The sequence below is a fragment of the Plectrocnemia conspersa genome, unplaced genomic scaffold, assembly GCF_051122295.1.
Source record: "Plectrocnemia conspersa isolate PC_06_02 unplaced genomic scaffold, ASM5112229v1 ptg000005l, whole genome shotgun sequence".
In the NCBI taxonomy this organism is placed as follows: Eukaryota; Metazoa; Arthropoda; class Insecta; order Trichoptera; family Polycentropodidae; genus Plectrocnemia; species Plectrocnemia conspersa.
Genome location: NW_028277169.1, coordinates 2,261,401 through 2,281,025, shown reverse-complemented (window position 1 = coordinate 2,281,025; position 19,625 = coordinate 2,261,401). Strand labels below are relative to the sequence as shown.

General features: G+C 32.7%; 2 protein-coding genes across 7 annotated transcripts; both read left to right on the top strand.

Moving 5' to 3' along the window:
* The first annotated feature begins 467 nt into the window (after window positions 1–467).
* On the top strand, window positions 468–6,719 carry Syx6 (Syntaxin 6). Its single transcript, XM_088186062.1, has 6 exons — window positions 468–655; window positions 3,859–4,052; window positions 4,739–4,833; window positions 5,000–5,298; window positions 5,367–5,461; window positions 5,671–6,719. Exons 1-6 carry the CDS (start codon window positions 621–623, stop codon window positions 5,745–5,747), a joined length of 795 nt encoding a protein of 264 aa, XP_088042188.1. The 5' UTR covers window positions 468–620; the 3' UTR covers window positions 5,748–6,719.
* Window positions 6,720–9,457: 2,738 nt separating this feature from the next.
* LOC148234661 (solute carrier family 66 member 3) lies at window positions 9,458–18,271 on the top strand. Of its 6 annotated transcripts, none has more exons than XM_088186065.1 (5): window positions 9,458–9,549; window positions 14,358–14,579; window positions 15,619–15,844; window positions 17,737–17,857; window positions 17,924–18,271. In XM_088186065.1, exons 2-5 carry the CDS (start codon window positions 14,431–14,433, stop codon window positions 18,052–18,054), a joined length of 627 nt encoding a protein of 208 aa, XP_088042191.1. In that variant the 5' UTR covers window positions 9,458–9,549; window positions 14,358–14,430; the 3' UTR covers window positions 18,055–18,271. The 6 variants fall into 6 exon arrangements, with proteins under 6 accessions (XP_088042191.1, XP_088042190.1, XP_088042189.1 ...); XM_088186064.1 differs by having other exon boundaries at window positions 9,534–9,607; XM_088186063.1 differs by lacking the exon at window positions 9,458–9,549 and adding an exon at window positions 9,584–9,724.
* The last annotated feature ends 1,354 nt before the right edge of the window (window positions 18,272–19,625 follow it).

The window sequence follows — 19,625 nt, the reverse complement described above, 5'->3', positions numbered from 1 at the left end:
ATAATGAAAAAAATAAAACGAGAATAGTTTAAAGATTATGATGATGAAAATAATTAATTGGCCAGCCATTGCCGGCCGATTCATTAACTGGCTGGCGATAAAACGTCCTAGGCACTTATTTTATTATATAGAAATTAAATTAATAGTTAACGGAAATATTAAAAAGATCAATTTCATATGTATTTGATGGATAAAATGACAACCTATGAAATTAAATACGGTATCAGACGCTTCATAAATAAATCATCGGCGAGCAATTATAGATTCGGTGAACTTTCGTAATACTAATTGAAGTTAATAAATAATACAATAAGGCAAAAAGGTTTACGATTGTCTTAGAAAAGGTGCTCTATGGCTGCGTTTGGCAGTATTGATTATGTAAATAAACAGCAGTGCTGCCATCCAGCGGAGCAGCCGCGCAACTTTTGACAGCTAGCTACTGTCGCAGGTCTCTGCATTACCGACCCGAGGGCTCGTCGATACTCGCTCAGGGGTAAGTGGGTGCTTGCGTCACTTGCGCTCGGCTAAGGGTTGAAAATCGCCAACACGATTTGTTTTGAATGTTGAAACGCATACAAATGCTCGTCCGCCGGAGGGGTGCTGCCCCACGTCACTAAGAGATGACCCTCGAGGACCCCTTTTTCGTGGTCAAAGAGTGAGTTCAGCAGACGTTTGGTGTGGCTTTCGCCGATCGAGCGATCGATCTGTGCGTCTGCGATGTACACAATGCATGTTGACGTCATTCGCAAATACGTCATTACTTCCCCCATGCTATATACGATCTATACACTTTCACGAACCTAATTAATAACGAATATTTTAACATATTTGCAGATAACATATCTTAGATAAGCGTTACGATACGATTTTATCATTCGCTGTGCGGCTTCGTATATAGTACTTCTTTCCACAACCTAAAACCTTCAACAGGTCAGCGATAGCTACACTTGTATTTTGAGCTTCTTCAGATCTTCGTTTAAGCAGCACGCAGCCGTCTCATCCCTTACTGGCTCCACATTGTTGTTCTTCCTGCATGTTCTAAATCCTGCACATCCTGCACGATTCACTTATTTCATAACACCGTACAATACTTTTGCCACAAAGATAAGATAATTCGATTTATAACTCAAGTTACAAGTAAATTTTGTTAGATTGTAACTTTATATATAAATCAAAAAATTGCATCTTTGTGGCAAAATTTATGGAAGTTTCAATGTGACAAGATTTCTCATCAATCATACGGTTAATAACATCTTTGTTTTATGCCCCCTGCGAGTTTCAAAAAATTTCGATAATTACAATAAGGAAGCTTAGTTTGTAAGAAGCCGTTATTATGTTTTCGTTTTGTTGAGAGGCTGAGATTAAATGAAAATATATAAATATGGTATTGTGACACTATCCAACTTACATATGTGTATAACTAAACTTAGTGGAACTGCTACAAAGCAAAGTTCTACAAGTGGCTCAGAGAGAAAACAACTGATTCATTTGATTCAATTGTTTTAGTTTATAAAACATTTTTCATGTCACACTTTATCGGATTCCTAACTAATGTCTATTAACGCTGCAAGATAGTATATTTTTTCCTTCTAGATTGGCTATCTTTTTTACCCATTACCCCAAAATATGTATTTACACCGACTACCCGATTGATTTGAACGATAGAAAATCATATATTATTTAATTGAAAGTTGACATGTCGGTTTTTATATGTATTTTGATTATTTTTATCAACATTTTTTACACGTTTTTAAATTTATAATAAATAATTATAATTGTTATTGTTCTATTGACCAAAATTCGGTTTGAATATACTTTGACCAATACTCTCATATCAGAAGTCCTTACTAATATCGGTAAGCATAGCTATCTTATTTTTAAACCATAATATAATATACAATTCAGACAAACTATGGAGTAACATGCGAGATGCAAAATCTGTCTGTATTTCTTCTTCTGCTTATTTTCCCCTAAGAGATGAGATGGCTTAGTTTGTATTTTGGGTATGACCTAATGAAAGCTCTAAAACTATACTTAGTTTCAGAACTTTCATTAAGTTAAGTTTGGGTTTGAAAAGCAAATGGACTACCTTGCGATGTGTACACTTGTTCAATTGTGCTATGACGATTTCTGAATCTAAATTGAAAGTCCAAGAAGTGCTTTACATGGTTTTTGTGAAGTATTGAAATCTTAATATATCATTTTATTAAAGAGTAAAGAAATGTTTTTTTATGTTGTTTTTAAGTAAGTTTATTTTGCTTTACCTAATATGTAAAGATGATCACTTTCATTCCCTATTTATCGTCCAAAACTAGTTGCCTTGTTTGTGTCGATCCTGTAAGTAATATTGGCATAACTTCTTTTACCTTAATTTTTTTATCTGACTCATTTGAAGGCATGCTTTAAGTTTCTATCATAGATTTCACAATCTTCTGTTTCTAAAATCTGAAAGAAAAATGTAATAATATAACAACCCAAAAAAGATTTTTAATTTTTAAATAAAGAAGTAACTGTTGGTCCTATTATAATCAATCGAATTTGCATAGTAATAAAGACACTTAATCTTATGAGACTTTTTAGCCCGTCTTTAAAACGTCAATACAAAGGTTTATGCAAAATTTCAGCTTTCTATCTTTCACTCCGAGGTTAAATCCTTATTTGACCGGACTATAATGATATATCTAAATCAGTGTATAATTTTACTTTGTGGAAAAAAAATTTATAACATCATACAAACCTCAAATGTCTGTATTCGTGTAGTATTCAATTATGTATATTGAACGGTGCTGCAACAGGCACAATTACACCATTCGATGTATTGGTGATTTGCATTTTAACCGATTACTTATGCCGATGCATCGTCTTGAAATGTTTACTGTCATTTAGTTTGCTCTTTATTTTTATTATATAAATTATTTTGTACACTATTTTACATAGATATTTTCTTCCTTATCATGCAAAATCCTAAGAGTGTATAAATGTCACTTCCAACGTCATTTATACACTCTTAGGATTTTGCAATATAAAGTAATTTTATCAATTTTATATTTACCATCAGAATATTCCTACGATCTCGGTGGGAATGTTCTGGCTAAAGAAACTTTCACTAAAAATCTCGAAATCATTTTTGTAAACGACAGTTGCGAAAAGTATTCTAAGATGCTCGGTTTTCTTATGAGGAACACATTTTGTCCGTCCGTCAGTTATTCGTATCTTCAATGTCACTTTAGTTCGTTGCATTCTTGAATTGGAATATACAATTTAGAATCCTTGATTAATTAAATACTCCCTAATAGAAACAGTTATTGAGGTTATTTGGTTATTATCCGTTTTCTGATACAATTCGCTGAGTTCTCACGGAAAGTTGTATGTCACTAAGCATTTCTTCAAACTACTGAATATCTTGATATCTTATACTAACTATTCTCGAAGAATTTAAAAAAATAGAGAAATATATTCTAGGATGTCATTGAGTTTTGAATTTTTGAAGCTGGGACGCTCTTAATTCCAAATTTTATTTTATAAGCCTGGCTGCTCCTCTAAAGCGCATATTTGATCCATCTTTCGACACGTCACCGTGTTCTTGAAATGAACAATAGTCGATGGAACATTATTTGTTATTATTATTATATAATGGTTATTTTAAATGAAGAATTTCATAGCATGCCATTTCAAGTCATTACTCCTAATCGATTATCCACAATATATGTTAAATTAAATAGAGAACACGTTCTTCAAATACATTATTTTCATGTTGGCAAATTATTTTTCAATATATCACATTCCACGCAATCAAATGCTACTTTATTTGTAATGCTCTGATATACTCTTATTGACCATGACTTTAATTGATTCCAGTGAGGTGTTCAAGGCGCTGAACAAGACAAGAGGACTATATCTTCGTTGGTTGGAGTTATCTGGTACTCCGGTCGCTGCCGGTTGCGGCGCTGTAGGCGGACCGGCTTCGGCCGATGCCGATTGGACATGCACCGAGCTTCGAAATGCGTTGAGAAGCATTGAATGGGATCTCGAAGATTTGGACGACACAATCGATATCCTTTTTTAAATATACGTTATAATACCAAATATATATACATACATGCGTAGGTTCGTAGCCATAATCTTTTCATCAATTCAATAGGCTCTCTTCTTATCTAGTATATAGTCTGTTTTGGAATAAGGGATAAGCATAGAGTAATGAAATAAATAGACAGGGTGACGCATATTAAAAAAAAACGTAGCGTATTCTGGATCGCCAATGGACAAAATGACGTTTGACCAACGAATAGGACTGTCACGTTTGTAATTTCTTTATTAATTTACTTTTATCATCAATTATTATTATATCATTACAGACATTTTGTTATTCATTTCCGTACCACCGTTGAGGTACGTTTTTTTTATGTGGTGTCTCCAGTAGACCTAATCCACGGTGTTTTGAATATGACAGATAACTATGGAAGTCAAATTAAATTTGAATAACTAATGTCCTTTAAAATGGATGCCCCCGCTTGCCTCCCCCGCCCAATATGCGTCCCTGGTCTTGGTAACTATAGGATTCAAGTGCCAGTTATTCCATAATTTAGGATCATTAATATTCATAAATAATAATAATATACATACGTTTCTCTATCAAATCTTTGTGAAAAGAACTCAAGGTAAATTTATATGATACTAAATATGATACTAGTATGATAAAATGACATTATATTTTATATATTCCTTAACACATATACACGTATTGTTGAGAAGAATCCGTCAAAATTCAAAATCGACAATAAAGAATTGACCAACAGGAAAAATTTCATCGAAACTACAAGGTTGGAAGTTAAGGTAAAACATCTTTATAATCAACTCCAGATGTGCTATATTAGCATGAGCGTTTCATGTTTGTTTATATATAGAGCAATCTATTGCAAACGTTAGCGATGCGTTGTAGATATAAGGAGCGGAATTAAATTAACGTAGAGGCGTAAGTCATGTATGATTGTTTTCTTAGGATATGAAAGACAAGATGAATCAAAATAGGAGTAGGGAACGTGATCGCACGTCAAGGCAGGCTCTATTAGAGGTGGCAACGTCGGCGCCGTCCCGCCACTCAACAACGAAGTATTCAAAGCTAGAGAACCAGCTGGACAGTCCCAGTCGGTACGATGAAAGGTTCTTCTCGGAGAACTCGGCCGCCCAGCAAAGGATGCTCGACAGCCAGGACGAGCAGCTGAACGTAATCAACCATTCGATCGGTTCGCTCAAGTCTATGTCGAGACAAATAGGAGTCGAACTAGACGAACAGACAGTGTGAGTGTGTGCTTTAAAACAATTCAGAATCAATGCTAGGAAACATATAAATGATTTGCCGCTTTCAGGATGCTCGACGATTTCAATAGCGAGATGGAGAACACTGATTCAAAATTAGACACGACTATGAAAAAAGTCGCTAAAGTGCTTCACATGTCGAACGGTGAGTGTAATTTAAATTATAGCAATATAGTATTAATGAATAATACATTAGATTATCTGTCCAAGCAATATTCTTTAGAATCATATCTTAAAAGTATTGATCATTACTAGTTGACACAATCAAAGCATATCATAATCCATGAAACAGCATCTTTGACTTATTAAATTTGGGACTCTTCTCGATATTTTAATAATTATTATATGTTTCAGATCGGAGACAATGGATCGTCATCGGAGTTCTTTCTTTGGTTCTAATAGTGGTACTCGTGTTGTTTATTGTGTTGTGACTGAGTTGTAACGATTGTCCGATAGAGCACATTAACAAGAATGGCCGAACCATGAAGGCATTTCTATCCAATTATCCGATGTATTATTTTATCAATTTTGTGATATTTTCATTTGTTTGTTTATTTTTATTATGCATGAAATCTAATTCCGAATAGTATATTATAATTCATACAATTAAATATATACATATATATTAACGTAATAATCGAGATAGTGTACTTACGATAATTACTTCTATATAGCTAATCGATATGTTATAGTCAGACCATAAATGTGATTTTTAATTTTAACCTGTACATACATATACCTATTGGGTTTATTTATTTATTTTTTAAAGAAAGGTCAGAGCATTGCATCGACGTATACAATTTTACTATTATTTCTGTGCTTTTTGGTATGTATTGTATTTATTTTGAGTGATTGTATTACGTGACTGAAGATAAATAATTTGATGAATTTATTTTGTTACTCTTTTATTCGATGAGCCTAGTTTAATAAAATTTATTAGAATGCTAATGTGTCTCTAATTAATTATATATATATAATATTGTTGTATCGTATCTTTTATATATTATATTTAAACTGATTTTAGTTGCTGTATTTTATAAGCATAAGTGTTAAATGTATTTCTTTTGTATTGTAATAAAATATTTTATTATACATATCTTCGTAAGAACGTTGATTTTATATCTATATACATATATGTTAATAATATTACTTTGACACACACAAGAAACTTATTACCTCTATGTTTTTATATAAGTTATTTTAATCTATGTATCACTCGATGGACTTTTAATTCTTGTTGTTTATTGTAAGATTTAAACATAATAAATGTGATTGTTTAAAAGAAAAAGATACAATGCTCTGTTCGTAAGACCTAAGGTATTATAGTTTTTAGTACTCACACTGTAGGAGTGTCTAATTATGTTGACAGTTGTGATATTATATAAATAAACATAAAAAACATATGTTGTGACTATTCTTCAGCCCGCTTCTTCTTTGTTATATTTAGATTACCGAACCGCGAGTTGAGCGATGCAGATATAGATTATATCAATGCTCGGTGTTTACTTTAACAATTTGAATAAATTATTTATTTAGTAACACTTGCACTTTGAAGATGTAAAGTTATAGTATAACAAATTAAAGACGTATTAAATCAACCAACTATAGCAATATTCTGTTAAATCACTCCTATAACAAATATTTTATAGTGACATTTAATAATAAAAATATTACATACATATTTGCTTTAACCTTTGTACGCTTCGAACAAGTGTACACGCTTGTGTACACTTGTTCGAAGGTGATTTGGTGTTTACTTTCTATAATTATTGTGGAAGTAATTACTTATTTCGAAACTATATGGTAGTAGTGAACTATAAAAAAATAAAATTTGGCAATAATGCGCAAATAAATGTCATTAGTTTATCATCGTAATACGGGTTTGAAACAAGATTATTTAAGTAAGATGTTCTTATCATTTTTTATTATAAATAATAAAATATTTTTATTATTATGTATATTTAAACTCTACTATAACGTGATATACTATTAGTATGACAATATTTTTTTAATTACCGTGTGCTAGGTTATATTTTATTGGCTGTACACAAGCGTGTACAATGGACTTCTGACCGTCAACCAATTGTTCAGTCCGCGTTGTTGCACAATTTCAGGCGATGATAATGAATCTTGAATCTTGATCATGTTTTTGAATGATAAAATGTTCAAAGTGAGACCGTTGTGCAATCTCATTCAGAGAAACTCAAAGTTTTTCATGAAAATTTGTCTGTGGATGAGTCTATGATTAAATACTTTGGCCAGGAAAACCTGTGCATTTCGGTTATTGGAATTGGACTGCAACAATTTCAGACGGCTACTGCTAGGCATTTGATGTTTATTGCGGCAAGTCTACAGAAGTTTCTGCTGATCCTCTCGGCGCGAGAGTCGTAAAATCTCTGACGATTGTCCCAAATGTTACAATGGGAACAAATTTTGACAGTATAGAGCCTCTGGAAAAAGTGAAAAGATGGTGAAAGGTGGAACAGTTTGGCAAGCTCGTTGAGAAGCTGGATGGCCCTTGAAAGAGGAGCGTTCTCGAGCTCTGATGTCCTGACCGCGACGAGTGAGAATAAGGGACGCAATCGCGACTCTCTAGGGATCTCCCAATAGAAAGTTATCGAGCATTGATGGGTTATTGACAGTGCCCCTTAGCAACATTAAAAAGTACTTCATAGACTAGACGCTACGTCGAGTATGCACGAATTTTTATATATCCTAACGCTTCTTGCAATAAATCAGTAAGATACAAATACGGATATACCCTTACTATATCTAGTAGAGATTTCTTAGAAATTCTCTTTGAATTCTTTCTAACAATGAGGCATATTCTAAAACTAGCATATCGCACAGAATGCAAATCGCTAATAAATTATTAATGTGACACGCGCTCCGCATAACGAAGCCGAGCATCCTCGGTGCCTTATTGCAAACTTTAATTGATCCTGTTGCACCTTTCTTTTAGGTAATGCATCACATTACAAAATATTTCGTAGGTATGTTAACTATTTATTTTAAATAAATTATAGATTTAAAATGAAATAAAATATTTCACATAAAATCAAGTATAATTATATTTAATTGTTATAAATTACTGCGCGTCACACGTAGCCGTAAATTAAAACACTTGAATTAAATGTCATTTACTACTTTATATTGTTAGATATCTCATATATGGTTAACCTAAAATCGTTAAAAATGAGAAGAGATAACGAAAATCATAAATTTAGCATGTAATCAATGATCTTATCATATATAATATGTATGTATTAAACGTCAACAGTATTTTAAAAATGCCGCCATATTTGCTTCAATCGACCAGACGACCTCGGCAATTCTCGGGTATGTTCGGTCGTAGCTATTGTAGGGTGACCATGCATACAGTGCGCTTTAATGAATTATTAAATTGTTTATTTATTCAGCGAGTGGTGTTATAAAATTTATATGACAATCTAGTATCGCGCATTAATATGTTAAGTGACGCACAATATTACACATATATAGTATGTCATATCCATTAAATGTACATAATTACATATGTATATTTTTACACACACAGAATTTTTCACTTTAATCCTTTGAATGCATTAAATTGATTATTTTTATCTCTTTACGCAAAAATCAGTAAAAAAAATTCTTTTCAAGAAAAATTTTTTTTTTGGAAATAAACATAAAATATCATTTTAAATAAATAAAAATTAAAAAATCAAAACTTTTAAAAAAGGTAAAATTTTCATTTTTCAAAAAAAAAAATTAAATATTTTTTTTGAGTAACACGTCCAAAGGGTTAAACCAGAAATTGTACATTTAAAAAACTAAATGTTTTTAATATAAAATTAAAAAAAAATAGCTAAAAAATGTCTTCTAATTTTTGTTCATTACCCAGGTACATACAAACAAAAATGTCTGAGGGGACATTTCTTTTAAGCATCTACTAGCAGAATACTTTTTGCCCTTCGAAATGTTTGTCAAATAAAAAAATGACCGTGGGACTAATATAGGTTGAACAGTGCTGCCATTGAGTTCTTACACGAATCATACTGCTTTTCAAGAAGCTTGTCAGAAAAACGTTGGTTAGTAAATACATTTTATATTTCTTTATTCGTGGGTTTACATTCTGATTTCTCACATGGATACATAAATAGTCTCAGCGATAGACACATGGTCACCGTAGGGTAACGTTGATGATATTATGCGTCCAACCGGGGTGTCAGTCGGTCATTGTATTCTCGTGAGGTGAGTCATTAGTTCATAAGGAAGATAAAAAACCAAAGAACACATTCACACGAATAACGTATGTATTATAACGCGACCTTGAAATGGACCATGTTTGGCGAGATGTGATATTATTGGTGATCAAATTTTGCGGACACAACAATGCGGATTTCATTACATCCACATCATTTTGAGTGTAAATTTAATGTTTTTTATCAATCATTTGAGTATAGTTATTTTGGGTTTGATTAAGTAAACTAAGTAAATATCTGCCAAAATATCCCAAAACAGCTGTTTATATAAAAGTATTCATTATGTATTTATTATTGATTTTTGTTTGACTTCTTATATTTAAGGATAAGGAAATTGCGTATCTATTTTGATCCAATTTTGCAAATAATCTTGTATGTTAACATTTATATCAGTTAATATCAGCTCAGTGTTAAAAAGGCACATTCTAAATTAATCTTTAAGATTTGAATCACATGTGCAACTGTTGAATTGATTACTTATTTCTGATTTCAACGAATTATTTATTAAGAACATCTGTGCTTTTTGTTAGTTTATGAATCTTTTAATAATGTTCTTATATAAAATATGAGCTGAAAAATAGAATAATCAAGTATTGATCACCATTTATAGTAATTCAATTTACTAAATAATATCTGGAGGGGGGGGGGGTAGGTTGGGCCTAATGAATTTGGCTAGAAAAATGCAATTTAATTAAATACTATGCATCTTAATGAAATAGAAATATTAAAAAATATTAAATAATATGTCATTTCAGTGAAATCATATTGGAATAAATTTTCAGCGGTAAATATATATTTTTACCAGTGAAAATATAGTTTATCTGGCAGGTAAAATATTTAGTAATGTATACATTTACATATTAATCATTATTTATTAATATGCGATGTATAAATGTTACAGTGAATGGGTATTATTACTTCACTGAAATTTAGCTAGGGCGAGCAGATGCTTCCACAGGCGCTTACACATGAAATAAATGACCAGTCCTTTGATTTTAAATCATTTTTGTGTTCATTTTTTTGTGAAGTTCATAAAAAATTTTCGCATCTATTATGTTTAGAAACGCCAAATAACGCGAAGGGGTTCTACAGCTGTCGATTTTTTAAGGAAGGGGGACAGTCTTGAACAACTTTTTTTATGAGCGTTATATGTACCTAAGAACACATATGTTCATAACATACAGGGCCGCCGAAAGGGAACCCGTGTCCTGGAAAAATAATGATTCTGGGCCTTATGACAAAAATTACATTTTATATATTTTTTAATATCGTAATATAATTTATTGAATAAATAGTAATAGGTACGAGTTAACCCTTTCTATGCTACAAATAAATATAAAAATTAGTGACCGTTGCAACACATTTTCTAAAATCATATTTTATGCGAAATATTTTAATTAGGAACTAAAAATTATTAAAAATATTCACTCATAATATTAGTCGTGTTTTCTTTGCTGTTCAGTGTTGCTAGCTAGTGAATTTCTAATCCAGGTCAAAAGCAATAAAATTGTGCCATCGCGGTGAAAAAAAAATACGGCAAAAATTCATCCGATAAAAAAATCTGGCAAAGCAGATAACATACCAATTAACACCGCCCAATAAGTTTACTGCCGTCATTTAGCAAATTATTTAAAAAAATTATATTATCTCGATTAAAGGAATCTCTTAATAGCAAACTCACAATTTGGTTTCCGCGTACATCACTCGACTACGCATCAACTTAATAGACTAACAGCATATGCCTGCCGATTTTAACATGAAAAAAAGTTCCGGTCTCTTTTATAGGAATTTGTCTCCTCTTCCCCCCCCCCCTCTCGACAGTTCTGATAACATACATTTACATATGTGCATACGCATATACGTAAATATGATAAGCATACCAGCTCCTCATAGCTTTCGTCAAAAACTTATTTGTATCTTATATTTACTCTCAAACTATTTTTGCACCCGTCTAGCTGCCATGTTGATATATTAAGTATATAATTGCAATTCTGCTATTTGGCCATAACAAAGTAAAATTCGTGTCATTGATTTAATATCCATATTTTTTATTATAGACTTCCACGTGTGAAGAATATAGATTAAATTAATTAAAATAATAAATATGGAATCTTTCAATAAAAATGGTAAATATTTTATTTCGTGCATTTATTTTTTTATTATTTTTATTTTTGCGATAGGTACTAAAATTGTTTAATTAAAAATCTTGGAATTGCACCGATTTTTTGACCTAGGTGGTTTTAACTTCGTTGAGTTATAATACAATACTAATTCAGAAACTAGGCTGCGTAACGAGAAATTTTATAATTACTTTGCGTAGGCACAAGAGCTAAAAAATTATGTACGGGAACGCTACCCCCGTTTAGAATGATCAGTGAGATTTCAATTTATATGAACCCGGAGACGATAACCTTGGTTATTTTGTTTGTTGCATTGTATTTGGATTGTGCAATGTGCAGTTTAAAATTCAGCCATAATTTTTTTTCCTCAAATAATATGTGTATGCATAAAAAACACAAGCAAATTGAATTTTTAACATTAAATACACATAAAAACTGTTGGCTAAAACATAGTGTAACTGAATTTACACTTCAGGTTTTAAATCACTTAAAACACTCGTAGGCGAGAGGTATTGTGATGGGTACAAGTTTTTCCTCTATTTATAGAATTCTATGTCAGCAAACATTGGCAGCTAATGCATTCATCAAGTTAATAATACATTTTTTATTAATTCTACTATCACAATTAGCTACGTGCTCTCTTTCGGCCGATCGTTGTTGAACGCTGCCAAAACTTGATTTAACAATGATTGTCTATGCGTTTACACTATTTTAAGTCTTTACTGATTCGGTCGCTTGATTTCGTTTTAATTGATTCTAATTCGTAGCCTTGAGTGACTGCAGTAATTGGCAGTGAGTCATGGTCATTTTTTTTTGATAGTGTGATAGAATATTAGATTTACTGTTTCTGCAACATAGCAACGTCTGTGCAAATATAATATTAATAAACATACAAAACGTTGAGCAAATTGTTAGCGTATTTTAAATATAGCATTCGTTAGCTGGTCATAAGTGTGTGATAACACTATTGTTTGCAGTATGTCATCATTTTGTGCATAAAGCTTATCATAGGCAACGTTTGGCAAACGAGTAGAACATAAAGTAATAATGTAGAAATATGAGAGGCAAAATTTAAAAAGTATTTGCTGCGTGGCGCCGACACGTTTTTATTGCTTTTGATGTGAATTTTTGGCTTCTGAGAAGTGATAATTATTTTTGCGCTCTCCTGTGGACCGAAATTCGGTTTAAATATACTTTGATCAGCCCTCTTATATTATAAGTCCATAGTTATATCGGTAAGTATAGCTATTATATTTTTAAGACATAGTGTAATATAGAAATGCAGAAAAGTATGGAGCAATATGCGAGATGCAACATCTGTCTGTACTTCTTCTTCTGCTTATTTTCCAAGTTGGCATAGCTTGTACTTTTAAACTTGATCTAATAAAAGTTCAAAAGAACTTTCATAGAGTTAGGTTTGGGTTTGAACAGTAAGTGAACGTTTCGCAACTGTCAAATTGAGTTTCATATACATTTTAGAGCAGCATATACGTACTTTCACTAGCTCCTATCAGTTAAATTATATTTTCGCTAGTAGAAATATATATCTTCTAGTGAAAATGTATTTGGATTTCACTAGAGAAAATTTAACTTTACTGAAAAATCCACATTCACAGTAACATTTATACATTGCATGTAAATAAATAATGATAAGTATGTAAATGTATATATTATTACATAGGGAAAAGTTAAAAACATATAATTTTACTAGCACCTGCCAGATAAATTATATTTTCACTGATAAAAACATATTTACCGGTGTAAATGTATTCTGATATGATTTTACTGAAATGGCATATTTAAAAAAAAACTGTTTTTTTTTAGATTTTTCTTTGGAATAACCTGAGGATTTCTGGTTTACAATCAGGGATGTAATTTCAACTTTTTTAATAATTTTATTTCGATAAGATACATAGTATTTAATTAAATGACATTTTTCTGGCCAAATTCAAGGGGGGGGGGGGATGCCTCACCTACCCCCCCAAATGACATCCTGGTATTGTACAAAATAATCTTAAACCAATAACAATACTGGTAAATATCGATTTAAGATTAAGTTGTTTTATTATAAAAAATATTTGTAATTTAAATTTTCAGGAATTTGTTCCATCTCCCCCCCCCCTACTTCTCGACTGGTCTGCTTACGCCTGTCGGGTTACAACAAAATATAAAATAATTAAATGCAAAGGTCATAGCCATTGGATAATTCATTTTATGTTAATTAAATTTATAATATTATTCTAATAGATATACGTTAATTTTTCTCTCGGTTTTTTTCAATAATTTATTTTTTCCGTTTTTTTAGAAATAGTATCGTTAAAAATTAAACAAAAAGTAAATTAATAAAAATTGCAATTTATAATGAATATGTGATATTTATGCTGTTACAAAGTGTGGACTTTTATTATATTAATAACTAGCCGTTTATTAATATTATATAATATAAAACAATTCACGTGAAGCATGTATATCCTGTTCAGTGCATGGAATAGGATCAATTTATATTTCTATTAGCGACTCATTGTAACTGGGACCTTTGTGTCCTTATTACGGTTATAGCGTTCATTGCATTTTGTTTCATGCTATATATATTGTAGCTTATTATAAAATGTATTGCACTGTGCGTAATAAAATATATATTTAAACTTGATATTAATATATAACTTTATTGTTTCAGATATTCTTGATTACGTAGAAGACAATAAACAGCAAAGAGATATATTGGTTAAGCGATACAAAATCTATTCAAAATGGATATCATACCGTTGATATCAGACTTTTTGAGTTTAATCACTATAGGATCATGCTTGATATTGAAAGTACCGCAGATTATGAAGATAAATTCGTTAAAAAAGGCAGATGGAGTGAACTTGAAAGGTCTACTTTTAGAATTGTGCAGGTATTATGAATTTAATAATTTTAAATTATGACCGTCATGACCTAACGTGTTGCCATAATGTGCCATGACGGTCTACATACATAGTGTAAAGGTGGCATTTGTATGCAATTATATGGAGAGCATTTGAGAGTGCGCGACAGAGACAATGGGCTAGTGACCAGTCTCGAACCAGTAGTGTCGCGTGACGCGAGTGAAGTGCCATTAAAAGACATTATTTTAGTTTTTTTTAATAATTCCTCCTCAGATTTAATCAAACCCTCTTTCCTAGTTTCATCATCTTTGAAAGGTTTCTTATGTTACATTAAAACAACTGCTATTATCAAAGATACCACAGTAGCTGTAGTGGATTTTTCATTAAATTTGGTGAGAAAAGGCTGGACGAGATAATTGTAACTTCAACTGTCTCACTTTATTTTTACGCAACTCAGTACCAGGCGGATAATTTTCATTTTTATTGTAGTTTTATGAACGGTTCGAAAATGTCTTTCAGCGTTGGCTCTTTTCAGAATTAATACATTTGAAGTACAAATAATACAAATAAATTTTTCATTTACCATATTGAAAAAAAAATCTTATCCCATTCATTGTTATAATATTGTTTTTGGTTCTTTCGAATTTTCTGGAGCAAGTAAAAACTGAAGTACAAAAATATATGAGTTATTTTAATAAAAATATATTATTATTTCATTTAAAAATAAATTAGTTGAATCCAGCCACTGAGAATTAAAAATCATGTGCTTTATACATGAACAAATCACATTATTTAATAAAAGAATAAACATATCAATTTACATATTAAGTGTATTCACTGCAAGATCCCGAAAGTAATTGATTTAAAACTGGTTTGAACCCTAAATGGCAAAATATAGCCTCGCGGTCAACCAAAAATTGCCTCGCAGGCGATTTATAGACGGCGGTCGATTGAGAATGATATCAAACAACTTAGCAGGTGCCGAGCTTGTTGTGTATACATAGTGATATCAAACAACTTATTGTTGTTGTATAGAAGAAGATAAATAATTAACTTTATTTTTTTCAGTTACTCTACAACTTTCTTGTATAACTATTGCAATTCATACAGTCTGATGTCATACATGGAGTATCCTATAATATTGTTTCAAGAACTGGTGCTCATCTATCTAGTCCTTAAGTATACTGGAATATTGGAACACTTTGCTACTACCATGTACATATTCCTATACTTTGGAATTGTCATACTTTTCATGATTGACGTGATTCCGGCTTCTTTGCTCACATTCATGGTGGTAAGTATAGTTTTAACTTTGAATTTTATAGTTTTAAGGGTTTCCTAATATTTCATAATAGTTGTAGTTAGTGTTTTGTTTTGGCATAAGACTAGCTACCCTACTATGTAACAGCTAAGAAACATTCAAGCAATTTTGATAGAACTTTAATAGAATTTTGATAGACTGCTTTATAATAAACACCGACTTGACAAATGTATATCACGTCATCGATGCCAGCGGAATATTCCTACCATCTCGGCGGATATATTTTAGACAGGTCTTCCTTTAATAAGGATTTAGGTGTAGCTTTCGAAGAACGTTGGAAATTTAGCCAGCACATTTCAGAGACTCATGGCAGATCATTAAAAATGCTCAGTTTTATCTTAAGAAATGTGCGCTACTTCAGGAATACTTTAGCATTACGCACTTTTTATGATGCTCTAGTCCGCAACATACTAGAAACTAGCTCTATTATTTGGATTCCAGGCCTAATGAGTCAATGTAATGAATTGAAGCTGGAAAAAGTACAGCATAAATTTCTTCGATATTTATACTTGAAGGAATATGGGTATTTTCCTTTCTTGTTTCCCAGTTATTTTATTCTGGGAACTCTGGGATACGTTTCTTTGTCAACTTGCAAAAGTGTTGCGGGCGTCCTTCCCCATGACTCTGCGCTACGTCCACGTGCGTCCCTCCTGCACCGAGTGTTCCTACTGACTTCCCCCCGCACCGGGGTTGCCATTACACCACACGCTCCTCTGATGTCCACATCACAACACAAAATCTTGAAACCGCGCAGGCCTCCTTTTGGTCCGTTGCACACGACTCCTCTCTGCTGCTGGCGGGTCCCCTTCGGTCTGCATTGGCTCTGCAGTCTCCGTCATCTCGAACAGAGTTGTTGTGGTGATCCACTGGCAACTCTCCAGTGACCGATGTTGGCTGTTCCGGAACTCTGTGCAGGTCCAACACGTGTCTGGGCATCCCGTCCGTGACTACATTGTTCGTGGAAACGACGCTGTCGACGCGTCCTCTGGGCTACTCCATCGTACAGCGCGCCCCTGGCGGCTTCACAAAGAACACGTCTCTCGTTCGAAACGGACACCCATCCATAGGCTGTATCTTCGCTGTCTTTGCTGCTGGATGGCGCCACTTATAGACGAAAACAGCTGAAGATGGGCCGGCCTTTCTTCTCGTCCCCTCTGATGCCAGATTATACCAGAATGCGGCCTGCAATGGTGAAATTTGGCTCCTAGCATTGATTCGCTTCCCCGTCCGATGGTTCCGCTCTGCAATACCATTGCCTGCCGGTCTGCAGGCCGCCCGAAACCTGGAAAAGACGCCCCATCGGTCACATAGCTCTTGCACAAAACGGGATCGAAACGCAGTACCATTGTCCATGAGCAATTCTCGGGCAAGTCGACAAAAATGTCGAATGCTCGGCCCCGAAGGAACGTGGCCAACCACTTAGCGACGTCGTCTTCGTTGTTCAGGTCCATCAATGAGTGAGGCGCCGGTACCACCTATCGAAATCTCCGTCTCCGGAGAACGGCTCTACGGCATCAGCTAGCCAATGATGCGCCTTCGCAGCGCCCCCCATATCGCTCGGCGCCGAAATAGCTTGTGCTCGGTTGCGGGTGTCCTTCCCCATGACTCTGCACTACGTCCACGTGCGTCCCTCCTGCACCGAGTGTCCCTACTGACTTCCCCCCCGCACTGGGGTTGCCATTACACCACATTTATATAATTAAACACTTCTGAAAATTGCTCAAAAACATCGTAGATAACACTTCGGTGCTCGAGCAGCTCAAAATTTGGGCTCTGGCATCAGCAACTAGCGTCGCATGGCTCAGAAAAGGGCCAATACGCACCCCTATTACGATTATGTTTTAATTCAATGATGTGTTTTACAGCCACTCTGCACACCAGTCAGCGCCTCCAGCAAAGTTATATTCCTTTATGACATTATATCGACCAAAAATTCAGAAGCTGTCTCATTGTTAACGTGGGCTCTATCGGCCTTCACCAATGCCAGTGAGTTTAAATCAACATACTGTAATACATTTATGTAATACTTAATACACCTTTATAAATTTGCAGCTCGCATATTTACCGTTTACGTCGATTCAGCTGACAAGAATCTCTTGGCAAACTTCATTATATCTACTTTCTTGAGCTCTTCGGTGCTGACGGCTGCTTGGGTCTTTAAGAAGAAACCGAGCGTCGATTAAATGTTCAAAAACATTCAGCACTATTTAGAATGGTAAATCTCCCTGTTGAAATTATTTCCTTGTTAATTATTTAATTTAATTCTAGATGTTAACAAATTGTATTTTATAAGAGTATTTGAGAAGCTGTATTATTTTTTTGTTTACGAGTTATACATTATGATCATGTAAAAGTAGTTTTTCTGAAATCAAACTTTTATTAAGATGATATATTTTCTAATTTTTGATGTTTTTTTTTAATTCCCTTTGTTGCCTTTGAGCAACCGAATATAGGTTGGTTTAAGAGGTTTCATATGAATGAGTTTATTCTTTCAATATGTTATTTTTTATTTTATGTACAATATCACAGGCAGTGCGCTAATAGGAATTATGTAAGCATTACTATATATATTTTATTCATTTATTGAAGATGGTGATTTTAGCACTATGATAAATGAATTGTGTATATTATATTTAGCTATTGAAATAAAACATAGTTTCGGTAAAAATAATCCAGTATAGAATGGTAGCTTCTAATAATTTTCAAAAATGGTAAACTCGCACCGCTTGTGATATCTGCATGGATATTTTTCAGTTACTTTGCTTTAATTAAGCTCTGAACATATATTTAATTTTTAATTATAATTGTGATTAATATCTTTAAGTATTTAAAAAAGTCTGTTGTAACATAATATAATATAATATATAATATATATTATATTTTCATACTATTATTTACTACCAAATTTAGTATTTCTTTCGAGCAGTTCGAAATATTTAAGATAACAAACGTTATTTTTGCTAACAATACCTTTTGCATTTAATTATGGTTGCAATTTTTGAACTTTTTTAATAAATGCTCAATTGTACATCGAATATTTACATAAAAACATTTTATCTTTGTGCTATTAGCTTATAAGTTATCCACTCATCCAAACTGTATGATATGCTATTTTTGTGTTTTTATGAAACGATGCGAAATAAACCATATTTTACAAATATAGAGTATTTTATTTATTATTTTATGTAATACAACATACAATTAATATTCATAATTTTTATGTTTTAACTGATCATTATCATCAGAATTATAAAAAACGGTTTCCTGTAAGGTTTGTTATTAAAGAATATTATTCATTAGAATGTTCACTTATGTTTAATCTAAAAGATTAATCATTATATGATATTGAAGTATAGATAGGGATGAGACAAGATTGTATTCTATCTCTAAAGATTTAGAAAATATGTTTGTCGAAGCACAGACAAGGGCTAAAATTCTTTATTCATATTATACCGTATCATATTAACATTACTGCTTTAAAAAATAAAGTAAAATTTAAGCACTACGACTAAAATCTTTAAATACAAAAATAGTTTTTTGCGCACTCTTACATATACAGGCACTTAAGAGTGCGCAAGGGACACCTAAGCACAGAGTTTATATTTGTACGGACCAACTCCGGAATAAACGGTACATATTTCATGCCACAACTGAGTACACATTATGCACTCTAACGAATCTTCGGAAATCGGTTCCTTGTAACTACCTTACATCCTGGCCAGCTCCACATGTTTTTCTTAAGTGTTGATTTGCC